This window comes from Cydia amplana, chromosome 16 (assembly GCF_948474715.1).
Source record: "Cydia amplana chromosome 16, ilCydAmpl1.1, whole genome shotgun sequence".
Lineage (NCBI taxonomy): Eukaryota > Metazoa > Arthropoda > Insecta > Lepidoptera > Tortricidae > Cydia > Cydia amplana.
This window is the reverse complement of record NC_086084.1, coordinates 7,510,783-7,535,769: the sequence shown is the minus strand read 5'-3', so window position 1 is coordinate 7,535,769 and position 24,987 is coordinate 7,510,783. Positions and strand designations below refer to the sequence as shown.

General features: G+C 38.5%; 2 protein-coding genes across 9 annotated transcripts in view; both read left to right on the top strand.

Moving 5' to 3' along the window:
* Positions 1–24,987, top strand: part of LOC134654957 (potassium/sodium hyperpolarization-activated cyclic nucleotide-gated channel 2) — a 292,022-nt gene that overhangs the window by 23,776 nt on the left and 243,259 nt on the right. For all 8 annotated transcript variants that reach the window (XM_063510396.1, XM_063510394.1, XM_063510404.1 and 5 more), the window contains exon 2: positions 13,749–14,244. In XM_063510396.1, the coding sequence (XP_063366466.1) occupies positions 14,198–14,244 (47 nt within the window). In that variant the 5' untranslated portion in view covers positions 13,749–14,197. The remainder of the gene's footprint in view (positions 1–13,748; positions 14,245–24,987) is intronic.
* LOC134655289 (uncharacterized) lies at positions 76–1,791 on the top strand. Its single transcript, XM_063510740.1, has one exon. It carries the CDS (start codon positions 505–507, stop codon positions 1,789–1,791), a length of 1,287 nt encoding a protein of 428 aa, XP_063366810.1. The 5' UTR covers positions 76–504.

Here is a 24,987-nt window from a genome sequence, read left to right as displayed (position 1 = left end):
GACGCCATCTATGCTTGGACGGATAGTCAAATTACTCTTGCCTGGCTTAATACTTCACCACATGAACTTCAAACTTTTGAAGCTAATCGTGTATCTCAGATTAAAAATGCTGAAATCCCATCTATATGGAGACATGTTCCCGGCAGTCTCAACCCTGCTGACTGCGCCTCCCGGGGCTTATCCCCTCGTGCGCTTCTAAATCACCCTCTCTGGTGGTGCCCGAAGTGGCTACAACAGCCACCATCTAGTTGGCCATCTGACAAATTATGTCCGATCGCACAACTTCCTGGACTACGTTGTCTCTTAGTCACCAGTGCAAGTTGCATTCCAAGTCCTGACTTTCTGCTAGAACGCTTCAGCTCATTCCAAAAACTAATCGGCGTAACCGGTTTTATTCTTAGATTTTATAAAAATGCTCGCTCACCTAATCATCGTGAAACTTCCCCTTTCCTGACTGTAACTGAAAGAAAAAATGCTCTTGTCTTCCTCATTAGGCTTGTACAAATGACCTCCTTCCCCACAGAAATTGATCTCCTCAAACGTGGATTAACAGTTCGTTCCCCTAACATTCAAAAATTAAGCCCATTTCTTGACACAACCGGTTTAATCAGAGTAGGTGGCCGCATACGGCACGCTGATATACCATTCGATGCGCGTCATCCTTTACTTCTCCCAAACACTGGTAATTTCGTGAAAATTCTTATCTTGCACTACCATAAAGAAAACTCGCATGCCCCACCTGGCGCGTTACATAGTATACTAGCCCGTGAATTTTGGATCCTGTCAGTTCGACGACTAATAAATAATATTGTGTTTAAATGTCTGCCTTGTTATCGTTTAAATGCCATCGCGAAACAACCTTTCATGGGTGACCTCCCAAAAGACCGTGTAACAGCCGCACGTGCATTTAAAGGAGTTGGTACAGACTTTGCTGGCCCATTTTATACGAAAGTACAAGCGGTGCGTAATAGGAAACTCGTAAAAACCTATCTGTGTATATTCGTGTGTCTTGCGACTAAAGCGGTCCACCTCGAGGTAGTCTCGGACCTAACTACAGAAGCCTTTCTCGCAGCACTTACACGTTTTGCCTCTCGACGCGGTTCACCCTCCCTTATACGATCAGACTGTGGACGAAACTATGTAGGCGCGGACAATCATCTTATTGAAGTTCATAATTTCCTAAACCTTAATAAATATACAATAGGCTCAGAGATGGCAAAACGAAATATTACCTGGATTTTTGATCCCCCGACCACCCCTCACTGGGGCGGCCTATTCGAAGCGGCCGTAAAATCGGCAAAGGCCCATTTAAAACGAGTAGTCGGAGATACCCCACTCACATATGAAGAACTTACGACGGTTTTCACGAAAATTGAAGGGGCCCTTAATTCTCGGCCGTTGTGCCCCCTATCGCCAGACCCTAACGATCTTCAGATTCTGACACCGGGACACCTTATTATTGGAGAACCCCTTACTGCCATTCCTGAATATCCGCTACAGGATATTAAAACTAATAAACTCACCCGATTCCAGCTGGTGCAACAGATGTTTCAACATTTCTGGTCACGGTGGCAAACAGAATATCTATGTACCTTGCAGACAAGGCCTAAATGGGCATCCTATACAGACCCCCCCGCCGTTGGGGACTTAGTACTCCTCAGGGAAGATAATGTTCCTCCGTTAGAATGGCGACGCGGTCGCATCATATCAATCCGTCCTGGGAAGGATGGCGTTGTGCGCGTTGTACAGGTCCGGACGGCTACCGGCGTTCTGACCAGACCCACCAATTGAATTATTCGTTTACCCGTTTACAAACCTGTCAATTAACCTATTCCATTCCAGAATGCAACAAATTACTAGAAGTATATATAATTTTTTTTTCTCGTAAACATGGTGATGTTTAGGGCGGGGGTATGTTCAAAATACTACCTATACATGTGTCTATACATGCAGATTTGTCTCCCCCCACACCCCCGGCCCGCGCGGTCCTCTAATTAGTTGACACCTACAGACAGACGAAATAAGACATGCACCTAAACGCCTGTGTGGTGCTCCGCGAACATTGTGAATTTCGGATACCTGGAAGAATCCTGTGCCCTGGCCGAGTCCTCTGTGCGGATCACAAGCCCTGGAGAAAGGTTAGTGCTGTCTGGACAAACTGACAAATAATTATTTATCCCAAAATTGTGTACCTACTTGTCCCGTTCTCAAACATACAATATTAACTAATACTAAGAGTGGGTAGCGTAACAACAACATGCATAACTCTGCGAGTGCATTAACTTATAATGTTATAATTAATAATTGTATCAATCAATTATCATGCTTTTAATCTAAAAGTATACTGGGTCAACCAAATCTTGTCAGTAAATAGGAACAAAAAAAACTATACTCATCCTTTTCTTTTGGATGCTAGTACTAGTGTAAGACAAAGATAGTATGATTCTCTCTGTCTATGTTTGAAATCAAACAGACCTTTGACACACTATACATATGTTATAAGCAATTGCGAGTTTCATTTTTTTTTTATGTTAGATGTCATGGTAAAAACGGTTATGTATTTGAAAATATTCGTTAAACTAATAGACTGTGTTTTATATATATATATATATATATATATATATATATATATATATATATATATATATATATATATATTATTTGCAACTGTGGTATTTATGTAACTTCTTATTTAAGCGAAATATTTTCAACTACATACCGTTTAAGTTTCTTTTTGAATATGTTGATCGAAGGACTATTTTTTATCGCCGGCGTCAGTTTGTTGTACAATTTTGCACCTTCGTTTAAAAAACTTCGTTTGCCGTAATTTGTTCTGTGAAAGTGTAACTTTAAACTATGCTTATTTCGAAGATTATAATTAGTCTGCTTACATGTGAATGAAAGTTTCGTATGCAGTTTTTTATGTAAAATTTTATAGACCAAGATACAGGTTTTAAAAACGTAAATTTGTTTAATATGCATTATTTTTAATTCTTCGTAAATTTTGCTAGTAGAAGTATAATAGTCATATCCGAATAATACTTTAAGCAACTTATTTTGTGACGTTTGCAGCTTATTCAAGTGGGTACTTGCCGCGCAACCCCAGATCTCAATTAAATATTCTAGATGTGGCTTCACTAATGAGTTGTAAATAATAAATCGTACATTTCTAGGAAAACAGCCGACGACATGGCGTAGTGAACCTGTTAGTGAGATCATTTTCTTCCTGACACGTTCTATTTGCAAATTCCAAGCAAGGCGCGGCTCAAGTAATAGACCTAAATATTTTTCTTGTGTAGAAGCTTTAAGTATTTCTCCATTAATATGTAGTGGTTCGTAAGGTCCAATAGTTTTATTTTTAGCGGAAAATATCATGTAGCTAGTTTTCGATGCGTTAATAGTGAGGAGATTTTGTTGAAACCAATCTGATAGCTTATTTAAGTCACATTGAGCGCGATCTGTGAGTTCATCGATTGACTTTCCAAAATACGTCAAGCAAGTATCGTCCGCATAGAGAGATACCTGTCCTTGTAAGTCAAGATTAGCGATATTATTAGTAGGCTTTACAATTGACTAGATAACGAAATCACGGGGCTCATTTACCATAGGACCTCAAGGTGGTGTAACAACAAGAAATACATCGAAATGGCGGCTCTTCTGAAGAAAATTGAAGATGAAAGTTCTAGGAGGTCTTAAGATCAACCATTTCAAGACCAAAGTAATGGTAGTAGACAGGGGAAACGCACTCCCATTTACCGACTTACGACGCACTCGGCGATTACGAATAAGCGAGCTAGTTTGTATATCTTGGGTTGATAACCAGTGCTAGTGGTTGCACCGCCGAGAAACGCTGCAGAGCTGGCATGGCTAAGAGTGCTATGGTTAACCTCGACAAAATCTGGAAGAACAGAGGTATTCGACGTGCAACTGAAGTGCGCTTGGAACGAGCTGTCGTGTTTTCAATATTCCAGTATGGTGCCGAAACGTGGAGCATCAAAAAGTGCAAAGTGGCAAAGTAAGGCGCTTTTAATATGTGGTGTTAACGAAGACTTAATACCTTGGAAAGCTAGAAACCCCTCCATTCTCAGAGAGCTCAGATCTCAATATCGCCACTCAGCCCTTCACAATATGCCATTGTAATGTGGTAAATGTCCACTTTTAGTGTTTAGCAGTAACGCTTTGGTTTACTGCGACATAAACGCATATTGCTTGTGTCAGCGCAACCTAACGTGTATAAAACAATAGGCATTTAGAGAATTCACGTTCAGAATGTTCTTATACTATCAGTCATAAGGTGTTTGACTTCTACTCCCATCACCCGCTCGAAACCATATATATAACAAGCACCATCCTGTTATTTGACCATGGGTGAGCCCTTAGATTCTTCGGACATAATGTTTCCAACGCACGATGTAGAGAATCACAAGAATTTAGGCTGAATGAATGGCAAACTTGCTCGACTTAGAGCATGTGTGAGATGGTCGAACGCTATGAAGAGGCCGACCTCTTCAAGCTTCAAGCACGCAGCACACTGCCGCAAGCGCACACGGCTTATGACCGGGCGAAATGGAGACAACACATGTGGTCGCGATCCTCATCAACGAGAAAACGAAAAAGAGGATCTGTCTCAGTAAGCCTGGTGCTTGTACGACAAGAGAACCGTTAAAAAGAAACCATAGCAGTCCACTATATCTAGCAAATTTCTAGGATATTTGGAGTTCTGTTTTGTTAAAGTTCGTCATTTTTAATACGACAAGCCATGGAAATCATGAGAAAATGGAGAGTTACAGATAGGATTGAAGGTCATTGGGACCAGATAACCCCTTAATGCAAGCCAGTTACTAGGGAAATCAAGTTATCATGCCTATCCTATATTGAAGTATAAACATTTACAAATCCTATTTCACTCACAGGCTGTTCAAAACTATACGTAGTTCACTGACCAGCAACCTAGATTGATCAAATTGTCAAGAAAAACAACAAATTAATGATTTTACTTAAGAAACCTGAAAGTCAAGGCCACGCCGATTTCACGCCGAAAACACGCCGCCGCCGTCGATTATTTGGCAAACGCCGCCGCCGATCATTTTTTAATCGGCGCACACGTCTACTGTCTAGCTATCACAGTCCGTGAGATACAGCCTGGTGACAGACGGACGGACGGACGGACGGACGGATAGCGGATTCTTAGTAATAGGGTCCCGTTTTTACTCTTTGGGTACGGAACCCTAAAAATCGAACGTAATTTTGCTACACATAAACATCATATTATCTATTCTACGCACAACAGTTTGATACCTATACAAATATCACTTACACAAATTTACACAATTTTTACACAAATTGACTAAGCCCCACGAAAGCTCGGTATAAACAAACTTACGGGGGGATCGGATCTTATAATTTGGCTTTAGAATTAATGAAATAAAAAAAATATTTCATGGGTAACTAATATCGCGGTAACCGAAGACCATATTTAGAATTAATCTTTACTTTTTTATTAGAAAAAAAAGCGGCCAAGTGCGAGTCGGACTCGCCCATGAAGGGTTCCGTATTTAGGCGATTTATGACGTATAAAAAAAATTACTAACTAGATCTCGTTCAAACCAATTTTCGGTGGAAGTTTACATGGTAATGTACATCATATATTTTTTTTAGTTTTATCATTCTCTTATTTTAGAAGTTACAGGGGGGGGGGGGGACACACATTTTACCACTTTGGCAGTGTCTCTCGCGCAAACTATTCAGTTAGAAAAAAATATATTAGAAACCTCAATATCATTTTTGAAGACCTATCCATAGATATCCCACACGTATGGGTTTGATGAAAAAAAAATTTTTGAGTTTCAGTTCGAAGTATGGGGAACCCCAAAAATTTATTGTTTTTTTTCTATTTTTGTGTGAAAATCTTAATGCGGTTCACAGAATACATCTACTTACCAAGTTTCAACAGTATAGTTCTTATAGTTTCGGAGAAAAGTGGCTGTGACATACGGACGGACAGACAGACGGACAGACGGACAGACAGACAGACAGACATGACGAATCTATAAGGGTTCCGTTTTTGCCATTTGGCTACGGAACCCTAAAAAGAACGTACTGTATTAAATAACGCTTAAGAAAAACGAGCAAAATATGACAGTTTATACCCGCCTTTTGAGTACAGTTTGATTGAAGCCTCCCGTCAATTACATTTAATTCAAAGAGTATGGCTCTCTGATCTTTCATGACAATCATGACATTATTTTGTGCCCCAGTTACTTTCCAGTTAGAGGCAAGTCCTCCGGGGCGAGCGCAATCACGTTCGCAAGAAATATCAAACGATAATCGATTCAGCTGCGATCCGAGCAAACGATGATAAGCTTACCCGTTATTTATAGACCAATCAACGGAGATTTGACCCTTAAACCCTTATATTAAACCTGTGTTTATTTTTAATTTTAGATGTGGTTATTTGACAAAAAGCCGCGAAAATAGAGAAAAATGTTAAATGTTAACATTTTTAAAGCTATTGTCTAACGCGATAGCTGAACGAGTATACAGTGTTTTATATTTATGTGTCTGCAAAGAAGTCAGCTTAAAACTGTAGTTACTCGAAAGTAGGTAACTGACACAGAACAAGTAGAATGGCGATGCGAGCAGGGTACGTGATGTCGCCGCCGGTTATGAGCAAACGTTCGCATGCTAATACTCGCCCGCGCTGACTGAAAAACGTAAACATGCCTTTTGCGCCACAATAACCTTCAGATTAAGAAGCCAGACATCAAATCTGTCTAAAGGAGGCGTATCCATTCACCACGCACACAAGTTTTTACTACCGTTGCGCGAGTGTTAGTAAATGTGGAGAGGAACGAGCGGCGACACCGGTTCCGATACTAACTGCGCGCGATAGCCATTCTAACCTCTTTAATATGTTCTGTGGTAACTGATGTAGACCTGGCCCGTAGACAACATGCCAATCGCTAACGCTACGTAGCGAACGAAACGCAACTGTCATTGTCACACTAATATGGAAGAGTGATAGAGATACACAAAGAGTTTCGATAGCGAATCGCAAGCGATCGTCACCTTGGCTAGGCTGCCTGAGTACTTTGGAAATTTTATACCAGTACTTACGTAGAAAAAAAAGGAGTTGGATAGCATTGAAAGAATAATAGAATGAAACACGAAATAGGTACGTTGATTGAGCTATCAGGTAAAATACTGTAGAATCGAATAAGCAAGTCTGGCTCTAGAAAACAATATTAAAGGAGCAAAGGAATTTTCCGACGTCAAATCAGATAAACGTGAGGCAGTGGCTTCAACCCGCAAAGTCTCAAAGCACGTCGTCTTTTAGAACAAACGAAAGCGAAGTAAACAGAATCCGGAAAGTACAAGACAGCGTCTGATTTATACGTACTGCTTATTGACGAGAATAATAATACAATACGAATAGAACAAAAAAGTTGCGGTCGTTAAATCTGTCAAGCTGAAGAAAATATATTGATAACTGTTCGCGCTGATTGCTGTATGCGAAATGCGCTGCAAGTCTTGTATCTCGCTCTGACTTATTGATGCGCGCGAGATGTCGGGGTCGTATCGTATCATACCTAATTACTTAACAATGGATTTTTTTCTGGAAAATTGTTATATTCAAATACCCCTCAGAACAGGCGTATCTATAGATACATACGCTTACCTACTCCACTTTTTAACAACGTGCAATGAAACAGACGCCGACTTTATCACCCTGAATATTGCTCTTTCATTCTTTATTACTAGTATGTCTAGTATAGTATTATACCAACTCGTATTTAATATTGTTTGGTTTTCGTATATGATTAAATAAATATTACATAGGTACAAAGATACATTTGAAACTTTGCATTATGCATATGATTATGAGTTTGTTTCATTGTGTGTAAATACAGATTCAGGGCTATAATCGCGAAAATCGAAGTTCGTCAATTGCGGGCATTTTTCTCTGTCACTCTCATTACGTCTTTATGAGAGTAAAAGAGAAAGATCCCCGCAATTTGCGATGTTCGGTTTTGGCGGTAGGCCCTCTGATTTATTTTTGCTGACGATAGAGACTATATATCTAGAAACCGTATATATTCTCTAGAAACCATAATATTGTTCTTCGCAGTAGTATGTCATGTCACATTAGTTATCCAGTTGGAAATGCTGAACCGTCTTGGCGTTAATGCAAATTAAGCATTACCCGGTTAAGGTGCTTGTAAAATGGATTACAGGCAGAGAGTTCTCGTTTACAAAACACAAAGAATTTCCCACTTAACTGGATTAATAATAAGACCTAATTTACTACTATGTTATTTTGCCGCTTACAGCATTATAGTTTTGAAGGAACTATCGCCTCAAGATGTAATCTAATGAAGTTAACGCAAGCTGTTAAAATCGATTAGTTAATTAGTAGCTGATCCGCGGGCGGTGAATCTCACTATTAATTTCTGCAAATTATATAGGTATAAGTACATACACAAGGAGAACATCACTCAGTCATTATTAGAGTAAAATCGCAAGTATTTCACTTAGCATTAAAGACGGGCCTCAATTTGAGCAACTATAGTCTTTAAAAGTTACGTTTATAATCATGGCGGTAGCCTAATTAAGCCCATTTTTAGTGTAAATAAAAATCGTCAAAGTTTAAATCAGTGATTTTAATATCTATAATCATGGGTACAGTCTTTCTTTTCTTTAATCCTTGAAATTGATCCTTCTCATCTTAATGTTTTCCCGGTTGGATCGATTTGGGCACTGGCAACCCTTACCTTTATATTATAGCCGGTCTTAAGTACACATAACTATTTATATGCGTTGACTCAAACTAATGATAGGTAGGTAGGTACCTAGTCTCTTTGCCTTGTGAGTGTGATTTAACCAACTATAAATAAGTCCTCCGAGTACCTATGTACGTGTTAGGATAATGTTTTTGTTGATATGCTGCATACTAGTTGATCGCATGATAGCGGGTATTGTTAGTAAATGTGATTCCTTGCATTGTCATGTAAATGCGCGCTGAGTTTGTCCGCTGCACCATAGAGAAATATAGTAAGACAAGAGTGCTCACTCCATACATCAGTTAGACTATTATTTCAGTGTCTACATCTAGCATCGAGTAGCGGAACTATCAGTACTGCTACTTGACAATAGATGTAGCACCGACCGGAAAGTCTTATGCTGTTGAGATAAGACTTTCCGGTCGGTACTGATAGTTCCGCTACTCGAGTCTTTTTGGTACTAAAACTTGATGTATGGAGTGAACAATCTATGTATTTTTTTCTCTATGGCTGCACGGACCTACGCGAATAAATAAACTATAAGCAGGACGTGTATTCTTTGTACGTGTCAAGCGCATGTGAGTCGAGCTTATATATATAGGTACTCTTAAGTACCTACCTCATTTTTGCACTTTGCTCTTTAGATACGTACGTATTTAGCTAATAGTTTCGAGTAGGTACCCACCGTGACATTTTTATCAGTCGTGTCCTTTAATTGCAATATGCTGACGGCCTGGAGCTAGATGCCTGTAGTAGTAAAACTAAATAATATTTTGTACCTGCCTCTATGACAGGATTTCTAATAAAGTGTGACTCACGTTATAGCTCCTCTACACGATGGGCCAGCGCCGGCCACTCCAAGGGACGCATTTATGCGGTAGAATGAGATAGCAATATCACTTGCTCCCTCTAACGCATGGCTGCGTCCCTTGGAGTGGCCGGCGCTGGCCCATCGTGTAGAGGAGCCATTAGACCGGGCCGTGACCGGGTAGTGTTGGGGCCGGAGCTTCCGGCGCTTACTTTTCTATGACAGATGCCAGGTGATCACGTGATGTTTTCCATAGAAAACGAAGCTCCGGAAGCTCCAGCCCGGACACGGCCCGATCTAACGTGAGTCATCCTTAACATAAGTAGTTAAAAATATCACTTAGGTATTATCGTTGAAATGAAAAATTGAATGCAGGTATTGATGTAGGTATCTTAAAGATCTAAGAATCCACGAAATGTATTGAAAGGAATGAAAAACGAAACAAACCTTTTGAATCATCATAAATCTATACCTATTTTTTGGGTTCTTAAAACATTGGAATCGTTACAGAATTAATATCTTTAAGTGTAAGCGTCGACGCGGAAATCAACAATGGCCTCCGGTGCACCAAACCGCAACAATACCCGTATTTAGGTTGAGTTGAGACGCCTCGAAAATAGACTTAACGAAAAATCGGTACCTCCGAGATGTTGAAGCCGGGCGCCCGCTTTGAAATTGTGTCAACTTTTATTAGTTTTCCAGCATAATACGTGTCTGTGGTTTTATGTGCCTTCCTTAACTTATATTGAGCATAGAAGTCTCACATTTCATGATGACTAACGTTTCATAATCGAGTTTAAAGTAGGTAATTCTCATGAAAATGACTGCTACCTACGATCTCTTTCGGTTTTACATTACGGACATCGGAAACGATGCGAATCACCTTCCCAATAATCTTTTCATTTTCCAAACTCATAGGTACCAAACTGCAGTCAAGTATATAGGTAACCCCACTGTCGTTTCTTTACATTAAAAATTACGGATTTATATGAAAAAAAGTAAAATTTTCTGCAGACATCACATAACGCAATCAGACCAATGTCTTAACAAATACTATACATACATTTCTATACCTATTTTTTATAAAATATTGGCAAGACTTTCTGCACAAAAACAATAAATTGTATATACAAATCTCGTATCTGCCATGCCCAGGTATGGCAGCGGAATGGCACACTGCAACGTTGGAAAACCTGCTATCTCTTGGAGAAGACATTGAAGTGAACAAACGTAACGCCTCCAGCAGATGATGCGACACATTCGTTCCCCAGGCAGCTCCACTAACACACCGCTAAGTGAATTCGGTGGAGTCCCCAACTTCCACAGGCTCATTAATCAATCAGGACGAACACCGTCGAATCAATCATGGGGGCAGGGTTCACTCATTGATTTACACGTCTACGTCGCCACTCGACTGCGAAATATGTTTTAAATCTTGAAGCAATTAATTACAGGCTTTTCTTTGGGCGAGATAAATAGGCGTAGTGATTTAAATTTGAATGAGCGGGTGTCGCTGCGGGTGGAGGTTTTGCATGTTAGCTGGAAATGTACCTAAATCGGATTGTATGTCATTTAAGTTATCTTAATGAATATTAACAAGTATTTCTACACATTTAATTACATTATCAAATCATAAGGACACAATAGACATTAAAACGCTTGGCACTTGATTCACCGAAATTGATTTAAAATATTTTTTACAAACTCTTAACCATAAGCAAAAATCATAAAAATAACAAAACATTTACCAATAACGATTATCACAGAACATATTAAAGAGATTAGAATAGCTATCGCGCGCAGTTAGTATCGGAACCGGTGTCGCCGCTCGTTCCTCTCCACATTTACTAACACTCGCGCAACAGTAGTAAAAACTAGCTAGCGGCTTGTGTGCATGGTGAATGGATACGCCTCCTTTAGACAGATTTGATGCCTGGCTTCTTAATCTGAACGTTATTGTGGCGCAAAAAGGCATGTTTACTTCGTTTTTCGGTCAGCGCGGACGAGTAGCAGGCGAGCGTTTGCTCAAAACCGCGGCGAGACGTATCTGCTCGCATCGTCATTCTAACCTTATTACTTGTTCTGTGACGATAACTTAACAGGCATTTCAAAATGATAAAAACATAATGTTGTTAGTTTTAGTTGTTTGTGTGGGTAGGGTACCTACTCCACGGGTAGGTACCATACAAACAGCAACAATCTTAACTGTATTGGTGCATGCACCTGATGCCTTTTGTAATAAGGCCCACCGATGGACAGTTAACAGTGTGGGCGAAGGTACATTCACCCCGAGCCTGCCAGGAAGCCCGCTAGGAAATGAAAATGTAGGTACGCGTAGTAGGGCGAAGGTATTACAAGTTCAATGGACTTGGGACAGGAAAACTCCTAATTGTTAGGTATATATAATTTTCTTCATTTGTACATATTTACATCGATAAATGTACCTAATTTGCAAGTCTGTTCGACTTGTAACATTTAGCCTACATTAGTATTACAATACGATTTCATCACAATCCTCTCAGTGAAAAGGAATTCGTATAATTTTAAAATTAATATAGGTCGATCCATCAAATTTTTCGTATATTTTGTAGGTACTTATTGTTATTACTAAGTATCTATACATTTTTTAATCTCTTCGGCTTGGGCTGGTGGAGTGTAAAGAGAGTTCGGATTCTGTTTGACTAGGTACGAGTAGGTATATATATTTATACGTCTAGCTTCAGTTCCATACTCTAACATGGTTCTATTATCAGATCATACGTATAACGTACACTTGACAGAAGATCAAACCGAAAGTTTGACATATCGGCCTCAACCTACCGGTACCTCAGACCTCTTACATTTTTATTCTGTCCTTTGTTGTTATAACAGGTCTATAAATAAAATGTACCTAACGGAAAACAATTCGTACTAACCGCTCGGAGAGACGGTTTATCAAGGCTGTCATGCTTGTTTTCCATGAGAATACCTCCGTGAATGAAAACATGATAACATGCAGAATTCAACTTTTATTTTGTTCGGAGCACTTTACAATGGACTTTACTCGTCTTTAAAATGAATGCGCGCAAGATATCTTTTGTCGTTCTGTGTGAGATAGGTATACATTGTCATTGAAGTAGGTAGGTACATATATCTGACCTGTGAACTCTGACTTACATAATTAGACAAAGGTTAAAAATAACTGGAATAATATAAGTAATAGGCCAAATGTTACAAACAAAGGCGTGTGTGTATGCGTGTGTGTCTGTGTGTGTGTGAAATGTGTGCGTTAGATGTGACGAAAAAATCACACAACAAATCTAAAATAAATCGAAAACTCCAAACACCAACTTTTAATGGTAAATGTCAGGGGCGTACTCGCTAAACGCAGTGGAAAATGTGATCATATTATTTTTTTGTATTTTAATTTTAATGTGGTGATATTTAAATTTATCGTATTTATTGCTAATGAGTTTGTGATCACGACATTATGTACGTCGATATGTGGAGTACCTATACCTATATAGCATGATATCTTATACTTATTACAATATTTTTAATGCAGCAATTTATGTAGTCCTAGCCCAGAAATAATACGCTCTAGATAAATATTCTGCGAAGAAGCAAGCTGCGTTCCGTCATTTGTCTGAATTACACTTGACCTATATTTTATGAAGGAAGTCAGCACAATGTAAAAAGTCTTTTCTGCACTGTTTTATATGTCGAAGTGTGGAGATTAGAAGCTTTCAAAGGATTAACTGGGGCAGACCTCCGGCTGACCGTTTCATTAAAGTTGCTCTGCCCTTGTCCATTATAATTTATAATATGAAAACAAAAATTACGTGACTCGTTTAAGTACGCGCTCAGCCCAACTCACTGTTGCCTTTATTTAATTATGTAACATATGAATACAAGTTTACGATTCTGCTGATTTTTTATGTTTTTACGTGGCTATGGGACGCCACGTTTAAGCGATACTGTCATTTGTTTTTACGACTGGTTTGATTGATCGTAATCTTGTAAATGGATCGGCTTGTGCAATAATTACAAAAAGTTACTTGATATAGAACGAATAATTGATTGTTATTTTTTTTTATTTACATGTATAGTAGTTTCCTCAAAATAATATTCAGGTTTTTCTTGTTGATTAATTGTTTTTCTTATTTATATTTTTGTTTCAGGTCTCCACCTTCAGCCACAAATCTGACCTGACAACAATTATTTAAGTCAAACAACAAATCGAACGAAGCGCCTTCAACCGATACTATCAATTACAAGTAGTTAGCATAAGATATAGTTAGTGAACACAAGTGCCAAGCGTGGATAGCGTAGGTTTAGCTAGTTAAAGTCTCGTGTAGTCGTGAGTGCGTGGTGTGGCGGAGCTCGTTCGGGCGTCGATGCGTCGGTAGTCCAGGGTGTGAAGTCCAGAATCAAGATTGAGGTGGTGGCCGGGTGCGGTTGGGGCCGGCGGGCGCGCGTGAGGCCACTGCACGCGCTAGGCCGCGCGGCCGGCATGTTGGCATCGCAGCGGTCGCAGTCGTGCAACGAGGAGGGCGCGTTCTTCGGGGCGCGCGCGCTGCGCAGGCCGCGCGGCAAGGGCAGCGGCAGCCCGCCCTGCTAGGGGTACGCCATGTCGCTGCGCAGCCTGCACCGGCGGCTATCATCCGCCAATAACACGTGAGTCTTTACTGTTTATTTTACTAATTCTTGACGTAACGATTTTTATCTTAAGTTCTAAAATTACTGCTGCTGTAGGTATACGAAATGACTCAATGATAGAGTTACTTTTTAGAATTTTGCGCTTTTTTAAGTCAAGCGGCCATTAAGCTAACAATAAAAACAATAAGTAGGTATTTTTTTATGTACCCTAGATAGATATTTACATTATCTACCTAACGTATGGTTAGTTACTAGCTTACTACTGACGAAATACGCACATACCTACCATAACCTGAAAACGGAATATTATCAAAGCTACCGTTTCGTTTCAGCATGTAGCTAAAGCAATTATACTCCAACTATGCCTAAAACTATATTAACCGTGTCTATTCTCGCGTACCTACACTTGTTTTTCTTTTGGGGTCCAATAAAAAAGTGATCTTCCCCGCGACAATCATCAAATGCCGAACGGCCAGCCATCGAGATGCGAATATTCAATTACGCCGCCTAAATCCAAAGCGCAGAGCCATAAAATCTAGCACGACTATTAGAACATGGAACCTCATTCTAAAGGAATAAGGTTCCCTTTCCTATTTGTTTCTGCCGTACCTGTTCCGAGCAGAATTAGTGGGTCGTTAATCGGCGTTCAATGTATGTAAATTGGCATCGCTATGGCCTGAGGGAAAAGTGCCTGAGGCTAATCTCGAATGCAGGCTCCGAGAGCTAAGTAGTTGGTGCAGATTGAGGTTAGTTTGTTTTGTAGTACAAATGCTCTTATGCTTATGACTCACAGATGAAAATTGGAAATTGACGCGAGGTATCTGAATATGAATTGTTTCACTGCTAGCAGTACCAATGCCTATTATTATTATTAATTAGCGCTGGTTTCATTTTGCTGAATTGGGTCAACTTCGTGATGCGTAGGTACTTATTACCTATCTTATTAATTAATGTTCTGTTTCTCTGCTCTTGTTGTCGGCACATGTTTGTACATATTTGTGATTGCCACGAATACATCTCTTTTATTACAAAGTTGTATTTACTTTTATCTGTCCAGTTGTCTGTCTGTAATCAAATCTTGCAAGTTAAATTTGATCCACTTCCCGCGGTTTCCGATTGAGTTGAAATTTTGCATGCATGTATAAATCGGATGACAATGCAATATTATTATGACATAGAGCTGATCTGATGATGGAGACAGGAGGTGGCCATAGGAACTCTGTGATGAAACAACGCAACCTAATTGTGTTAGGGGTTTTTAGAATTGTCTCGATGAGTATTAGTTGTCTGTCGTAAGAAAAGTACAGACAGCGATAAATACTTGTACCTAAAATGAATTTTTGCCAAAAACTTTAATCTTTATAGTTTTGTATTGACATGTGGCATATAACTGTAACTACCTACGTATTGGTGTGCTTTCAGTGGTGGCCTGGCTATCCTACTATCCTAAATGATGAAAGCGAGGCAAAGTTTTTCTAAAATACATTTTTAAATTTTTTTTTATTTTTTTTAATTACATTTATATTGAAATAATTTTATATTCGGTAGGTATATACATTTCATAAGAGATAGTTAGGTGACATATTTGTTTATCTATTGTGAACTTTACAATTGTACCATCCCCGAAATCGCAAAGAATAACTGTTTTATACTGTGACTGTCCCATAGAAATTTGTGGCCCATTATGTCTCAAAATTTTCTATCAGATATTAAAACCACAATTTAAATTAAACATTCATCACTTGAAAATAATGTGTGGTGCGTTTATCGTAGTAGTTTATCTGCAGCTGTGGGCACTACGTTAGAACGCCCGAGGGAACTTAATTACATGTGCAGCCCTCGTTCTGAATAACTGCAAAAATTTGAATTTAATTGCGGAAATTTCTTATTCCACACACTACTTATATTAAAACCTTCCACATCTTCCTGGGGGTGTATAGATTTGTTTTTACAGTTTCTGCCAATCTAGTTTTAAGAGTAATAATATGGTACCTACTGCCTGCCTGGACTAATCAATTAAAAAAACAGGCATTAAGTAAAGGTACCTACATAAGTGTTTTTGTACAGGTAGGCAAAGTACAATAATAGGCACGCATGTATAATATTATAGGTTATATTCCGGTTATAAAAACATTTGCTAAAAGCATTGGTATTGTCAACCTCATTGTTAAAACAAGCTACGTAAGTTAAGTTCAAAGTTTATATCGCTACAGTAAAGCGGCAACGACAGCAAGTAAACTTAAAAAGGACATTTACCGTGACATCATCCGTGTGATGCAGTTAAAATCGGAATATAACCTTAATTTAGGTATTTAATAATACTTTCGGTGCAAAATAGTTCCAAGATGTTGTTAAAAAACCGGCCAAGTGCGAGTCGGACTCGCGTTCCAAGGATTCCGAACGTTAAGTCCGACTCACGCTTGACTGCACATTTCTAACAGGTTTTCCTGATCATCTATACTATAGATGATCAGGAAAACCTATTAGAAATGTGCAGTCAAGCGTGAGTCATTCTATAGGTAAAGAAATATACCTACCCACCCATATACCCAGTAGTTTCGAAGATAAAGGGCCGAATGGCCGTACAGACAGACGACTGACAGACGCAAGAGTGATCCTATAAGGGTTCCGATTTTTCCTATTCAGTTACGGAACCCTAAAGTTCGAAATATTAGTCATTTAAAATAGGTACCCATACTTAGCATAACAGCAAGTAGGATAAACAAAACGGTTTCACCATAACCCAGAACATGAAAAACTGATAGGTACCACAATTGCCTATTCGCAATGAATCGACGGCGACGCGCGACGTAGCAAGACTCGATGAACGGGGGTCGAAAAGCTGAGGGCCTACCGCGAACCACGTTCGATGTGTTACCTCCCTGTCACACTTACGTACGAATTTACAAGTGTGACAGAGAGGCAACACGTCGAACGTGGTTCGCGGTAGGCCCTCTGCGCTCCACAATCGCATATCTACTATAGGAAATTAGAACTTCGGCATCACGTAGCAGGGGATGTGGCGTCTACGCCATGCTCTCTTTCGCGATTACACTGTGCTTCTGAAATTTCAACCATATTCTCACGCAACCAAGGCTCATAATATTACTACGTACGTACTAAGTCTTAGGCCATGCAGGGGTCACACCACAAAGTGGATTTCAAACCACATAGATTGTGTTTCTGTTGCTTTATGTACATCATGTAGTTGCAAAGAGTATTGTTGAGTTTAACCCAGTTAGGTGTTACGCCCACGCTCCGCTGCTAATAATGTGAGCCTGAAACATTCTGTACGTTTCTCGTTATTCTGTAACACAATGAGCAAGTAGCATTAATTTGTTTAGATAAAAATATTACGGATTTGTTTACCGAATGCGACTGTACCGTGCGAATTCAGTTTAAATTGTCCCTAAATAGGTACCTACTTAAAGTACTCGTAAGTTTTTGATTTAATTTTTCAAAACCGATAAGTGGAAATATAAATACTTACCATCGCTGCAATCATAAAAGTGTACAGTCTACATGTGAAGAGTTCTTGCGCATTGTTATAAAAGTATATATTACTAAACGAGAGACCTTTCTCAGCATATAAGAGCGTATCTTCTATTTTTTGCCACCTTTATATATTGTGATCTTTTTTGCCACTTTTGTGTTATTTCTACTCAGAATCACAAGCTCTATCGATCCTAATGGGATAAAAAAATATCCCAGAGCTTTTTCCTATTGTGTTACCATTTCACCATATACTTTGTATGGCGGTAACAAAAAGGAAAGATTGAAAAACGTATGCACATTTTAGGACACTTTTTTTCTCCGGATGAAAAGGGGTCGCGATCCTGACTAGAAATAACACAAAAGTGGCAAAAAAGGTCACAATATATAAAAATGGCAAAAAATAAAAGAAACATTCATAAATCGGTTTCGGTTTAAAGATCTTTATGTATCTTTATGGATCTTTAAATATGGCAATATATCGAGGCCTTGCCCGGCCGCGGCGTATCGCTCAAACCTCTTGATACAACAAAGCCCGGTTTCTTCGCCTAATATTAGCTAGACACTTAGTTTAACCAAGGGCGTCGTTCAACAATCTTCAAAATAGCTTGCAGTCGCTGCAGCCGGTGAGAATAGTGCTGACGTCATCCGCCTGTGACGTCACGTGACCTTGCCTTGCCAATCTAGATGTGACCCTAAACGTCCGGTTGAAATGCCGTGTACTACCTACATATACAGTGTGGAAAGATAAGTCGGACCCTGGAGGGAAACTACCTTAAATCCTTAAGCTGGCTCATTTTACTTAAAGGAGACATTCCTTTATTTTTTAAAAGAAACAAAACTGCATTCAAAGATTTTCTAAAACTCGCTTGCCTCGCCCGGGACTCCAACCGACTAAAAATTCCAAAAAATAAAAACTCGCAATTTTATGCTACTAGTCGATACAGTTAATGTTAATGATAACATTTCTCCAAGAAACATTAGGTCTTAAACTCGTCTGTCGTACAAAATATCCATAAAATGTAATATTTAGTACTCAAGATTTTTTTAGACAAGCCAAATCGAAGAAAAGAAGAAAAATACTTTGAATGCAGTTTTGTTTCTTTTTAAAAATAAAGGAATGTCTCCATTAAGTAAAATAAGCCAGCTTAAGGATTTAAGGTAGTTTCCCTCCAGGGCCCGACTTATCTTTCCACACTGTATACATATGTCAAATGTGTTTTCGAAGAACAATAAATAATTGTTGTCTTATCATAGCTATGATAATACTATTACTTATTGTGTCATAGCTAAGATTACGTGATTACTATTGGCAGTATTGGCTTTATACGGCACAATTCGAGTTTTAGTTATGCGATCTGAGCTATAACCGCGAAAATCGAGGTTCGCAAATTGCGGGTATCTTTCTCTGTCAGTCTAATTACGCCTTCATTGGAGTAAAAGAGAAAGATCCCCGCAATTTGCGAACTTCGAGCTTCGGTTTTCGCGGTAGCCCCTCTGATTCCGTTGCGATAAGTACGTGTCAAAAGTGACGCTTTTGGTTGGAAAAAATGTTGACACTGACAGATCAGTATCGTATCGAAATCAGATCGCACAGCTAGAACTCGAATTGGCCCGTAACTCGAATCGATTTTACCGAATGCTCCAGATGTAAAAAAAACTGTAATTGGGCTTTTTCTAAAATAAATATCGAAAACCCGATTCTTTCAAATCTGGACATTCTTGGGCTCATTCTACTCAGAATCGACAGCACTCTCCATCCTACCATTAAATTAAAAAAAGATGTCCCAAAATGTCCATTCCATTACGTCACGTTTTTAGTATGAGAAATTTTTTCACTTGTATGTAACGTGACGTAGTGGAATGTACAATTTTCATACAAAATTTAGGGACAATTTTTTTTATCATCAGGATTGAATATGCTAGTGATTCTGAGTTGAAAGAATCCAAAAACACGAGGATCTGGGAGAATCGGGTTTTCAATATTTATTTTAGAAAACGCCCAATTATGCATACTATGCATAGGTACATAATATATGTGCTATGTTTCAGTTTTTAAATGAAGTAAGTATAAGGTAGCCAGGTAGGGCAGGTATACTAGGTAGATACCAGGTAGGGCAGGTAGGGAATTGATAATAAATTGTACGGAATGAATAATTGTCTTCCGTCCCCGCTGTCCGTGCTACGAGTCCTGAGGGAGGAGTTTAACTTCAAAAGTAACCAATTCATTTTTGTTCTGCACGGCCCATAACACATTTTACTCAGTAAAATACGTTTGTTTCTTCTTTATTTGTACAAATCAAAAATGTTTACTATCCGTAAATAAATTCTGTAAAATAAAATATTAAGTTATTTGCAAAGCTAGAGCGCTTTCTGTTCAAATAAATATAAAATAAACACTAGTCTATTTAATGTACCTACCTAGTTAAAGTCCAAAGGAATATTTAAATTCAGAATATTTAACCAAGTCTCAGTGAAAAAGGCAGAGTCAACTGGAGAAAATCCAGCCAGAGCCAGCGGCAATACTTTACAGCAAAAAGTCGCTGACATTATTATAAAATAAAATGATCACAGCTCCCTGCCAGGGGCGGTAATTTCACTTAAATGTTTTATTAAACGAAGCTAGCTTTAAGAGCCGTCTGACTAGAGACCAACAATTTTAATAAAATGTATGAAAGACTAAGAGAAAATTTTGAATAGACTATCGTGTGTCGCACTAAATTATTTTTCTCACATAACTTGGTTATGGTGAGAGCTCTCATCTTCATACAATTTATATTCTTCATACATTTAAACGCAAAATTGTATTGAAATTACAGCTGTCACCGTACACAAGCTGTGAAAAATATAGGCTGATTTTGTTATATGTGACCATACTCTGAGGGGTAAATATATAGTTCATATACTTAACAATTTTTACTACAGAGCCTACCCTAAAATCGCGAAAAATAAATCCGCTGTTCCATAAAAAAACAAATATGTGATATGGCGAAGTGTAACTATAAAAGTGGTTCAGCATGAACTACATATTTAACCCTCAGTACGGTCAGACATAACAACATCATTCTGTATTATATTATAAGCGATTTGACTACTACGACTATTAGCCGTAGCCGAACGTGAGCGTCACTTAGCTTAAAGGTATCGTTCGGATTCAGACTTACACCGGTGTTGCTGCTGCAGTATGTCGATATCGCGCTGCAACACTGCCGCAGCAATGCTAGCGCAGTCTGAATCCAAACGGTACCTTAACAAAAAACTTCCAAAAAGTTCTAAAACTAAAGTAAAACTCTCATTACCCGAAGTTATTAGCCAAGGAATACTCTACGTCTTAATATTACGAAAAATCTGGCTCCATCGAGTCTAATTTACCGATGAAATTAAGCATAGGCGCTATTCACCCGACAGTTCGCTCCGTGTAAATAAGAAGAGAGATAGCAAGACTTGGATTAAGTTCGTGCATGAAAGGGACCGCCGATGTTATTCTTCAGAGAAGGTTAAGGGGACATCTTGTTAGGCTAAGCGTTCGATCTTAGACGTACTTGTACATAACATATGTAGAACACGGTCGATTGCTTGTACCTATATAGCTCTTAGATGAGTATTTTTGTAGGTACTTAGTTAATCTGTCAGCTCCCACGGCTTATATATGAGCCAGAACGCTTATGGTGACGTCATATCGTGGGATTCGATATTCTAACGAAACATTTATGCTTAGCAGCCGGGAATAGATATAGGAATAAATAAATAATCGAAAACGCTTAAGGGCCCGATTCGGATTTTGTAATAGATATCTATTAGACATCGCCAAGATACGATAACGATATGTTTAAGATCTAACCTGTCAAATTTGACATTTCCGCGATTCTGGAGATACTTTTGAACGATTTCCACTAGATATTACTTAGAGATCTAATTCACATCTAATAGATATCTAACACGATCTATCGTAAAAGTGACATTGGTTGCCCGAATTGCGCTGCAAAAGAAAACTAGGTGAAATCTAAACTATAACGTATCTAGAATGGATCTAGTACGTGTCGTCTCTTGTGAATATCTTGAAGTTCGAATACGGCAGTAAGTGCCTTTAAATACTTTGACATAGGTTAGGTACTTACATTTTATTTAAGTTTCAGTAGCAGTATGCTTATAATTAGGTATAGAAAAAGTGGCTTTCAAGAGCAATTAAAAAGCAACTTGCATTATTGCGCAAGAAATAGGGCAAGGGTTTTTATTATAAAGCGAATACTTCCGGAGTTCCGGATATTCCGTCTTCCGTAAATCAATATTAATCGCTTTCAATTCAAATCGTCATCAATTGTGGCTTCTTTAATGCCACTCTCCTCAATATAATTGTAATGAAATATATTGGTATATACACTATCCCAAACGATATCAATTAAGACTAAAACATTTTTTATGATTAATATTTTGGGACGATCTTACACAAATCGAACTATGCGCATATGGGTGATTCTTATTATGCATTTTTTGTGTAACACGTAAGAATAGCATGTATTTTTGTGAAAATAAGTAAACTCTATATCAATATACTTAGCAATTTACCTCTAGTTTTAGGTCAACCTAAATGTATTGTCCTAAGAGGTTTAGAAACATATAAAAAAAAATTACAAGTGCGAAATATCACGGACCGTGTAGTGTGACTTCCCCAGATTTTGTGATATTTCATTTTTTTTTGAAAAAATATGAAGTGATTTTGCAATAATTTTTATCAAATATAAAACACTAATTCTTGTTCTACAACACTATTTAAAAATTGTATGGATATATAACGATTTTATATAATTTTAAACAACATACATTTTGTGATTAGTTTTCGCGTCACCACCGCGCGTGGTAATATAAACATGCAGTACTCGGTAGAAAATTATCTTTACTACTGGCAGCCTTATTAAAGTTTTTTTTAGAACAGCAACACTGTGTTGATGTCAGGTTTACAAATGGCTGAAGAGAGAAGTTTTGTCGAAAATTATTTATTTGTGTTCATTTGAAAAAACGGTCAACCTTAACGCGTCACCGCCGTGTTAGAGTTTTAAAAGAAAGTTGCAGTTTCACGTTATTATTTGTAACATAAGATATACCTCATACATTGCAGATTAAGCTAATTATTTGACATTTGCAAAATCAAAGGAAATGTTTATGTAATATCGAACATGTTCCAAATTATCACGACCGTGGCCTCAAAAATCTGTCACCGCCACGGACTTTTGAGTCCACGTTCGTGACATATAGACACGTGGTCGTGTCATTCTTAATTTGTTTGATTAATTTAGAGGCATATGCACTTTTCAGAAATGCATTTTTATTAGCTACAGATCATTTGCTATTATTGCCCGACTGCCAAAGCAAAAATAATGTTTTTCGCTTGTATGTATGTATGATTTGTATCGAATTCTTTGTCACGCTCTACAGCCTTTATAGTTTGACGGATTTCAACGTCTGAGCTATCATTGGGTTTGTCGTAGTCATAGGAGTGACTTAGGCTATGTTAAAATAACTATATAAATCAAAATAGCCGAGTTGGCCACCAAAATGCCGAAATGTCACGACTGAGGGACACTTTGTCACAGCCGTGTTTATGTTACTCATTTTATTAACTTTCCTGACGGTATTAAGCTTGACCATATGAATAAAAAAATTGCTTTTTGTATATACTTTTGATATATGTAATAATATGTGAAAAATAAAAACGTTTATGAAAAAAAAAATTTTTTGGACACAATTTAAGAATCACCCATATGCTTAAGGCATGTGTTGTGGGTACTTGACGACGATATGTAGGTATAAGAGTAGATAGATATATTTATATAGATAAATACTCAAATACATAGAAAACGTCCATAAATCAGGAACAATATCTGTGATAAACGTACAAATACATGCCCTTCTTGGAATCAAACCCGGGACCTTCTGGTTAGTAGGCAGGGTCACTACCAACTAGGCTAGGAGGCCATTTAAACAATATTAACTTAAAAGAAGGGCAAAGAAAACGGTGAAACTATTTAGGTATGGAAAAGTTAATAGGAGAGACCGGGGTGAGTGAAAACAGAGGTAAGTTGAAACAACGTCAATTTTGCGGTATTTATAATCATCTTGAGGTAAGGAAGCATATTGAGGTGCCAGCAGACGGTGGGACAAGGCTAAACGTGGTATTTCCAGCTGGATAACAGTATAGATATCTGGATAGACGTTGTTTCTACTTACCTCTGTTCTAACTCACCTCGGTCTCCCCTACTTAACATGAGGTCGGAAACCTCACCTAACTTATCATTCCGGTCACCCTTGGCCGGCGTTACGGAGATATGAATTTTAAGCCGAAAGTCGCATAATACCTTCTAAATATTCATGGGTCCAGCAAACGATAAATTTGTGAAAATGCAGGGTCAAGCTCGCAAAAGTTAACGGGTCCACCATTACATCTACTACGCCGTGTTGACGTTATTTTTCGTCATACATTAGGTACCTTTTCCCAAACGGGCATGGGGTCGGCCACATCCGAAATAACTAAGTTACTTTAATGATTTTTGCGCCCGGCCCCTCGTAAATAATCCAATGTACCCGAGGCAAAATCGTTTTTGAATTTAATTTCGGTTGACAACTTTAGCGTTATAAAAGTAAGCAAACAGAAACGTGAATTCAGCTCTGTAAAGCTTGAAATTCTTCAAGGTTTGAAAGCTAAAGTAAGCTTTCTTGCAGTTACAGAAGCCTTGCTAGCCTTGACGGATTAAACCTTTAAGATTCGACAAAGTAAATTAGATTAATTAGAATACTTCGGCAGCTTGTTAATTGCGATTCAGTTACAAATACCAACAAGTTTACTTACTACTTACTTAACTACTTCTTACAAAAGCTTTCGTAAATCGAGCCAAGCGGGCTAAGCACGGTCGCATTTTTATCGCCTGTCACCATGCCTGTCACATTCTAACAAGTATGTAAGTCGCTTTCGCGATAGGCATAGTGACAGCCGATAAAAATGCAACCCTTCTGCCACCGCAGGTGAAATTATTACATCACACTTTGTATATAAACTGCTTCATAACTTCCATATGGATAATAAACGTTGCCAGAAACTGTCCAGGTGTGGCAAATGCAGCAACGAAAACCTGAATATCAAAGAGGCCCTTGCATATATATATAGCATTCCGGCTGTCATTAATTTGATGGAAAGCCCACTACCTCAGTGGAATTGTATAAAAATACTGGCGAACTATCGCACGACCTAGATGCAGCTACTGGCAGGAGGCCAAA

Excerpts from the sequence above, each read along its gene's own strand:
- LOC134655289 (XM_063510740.1), top strand. The coding sequence starts at position 505 with ATGACCTCCTTCCCCACAGAAATTGATCTCCTCAAACGTGGATTAACA.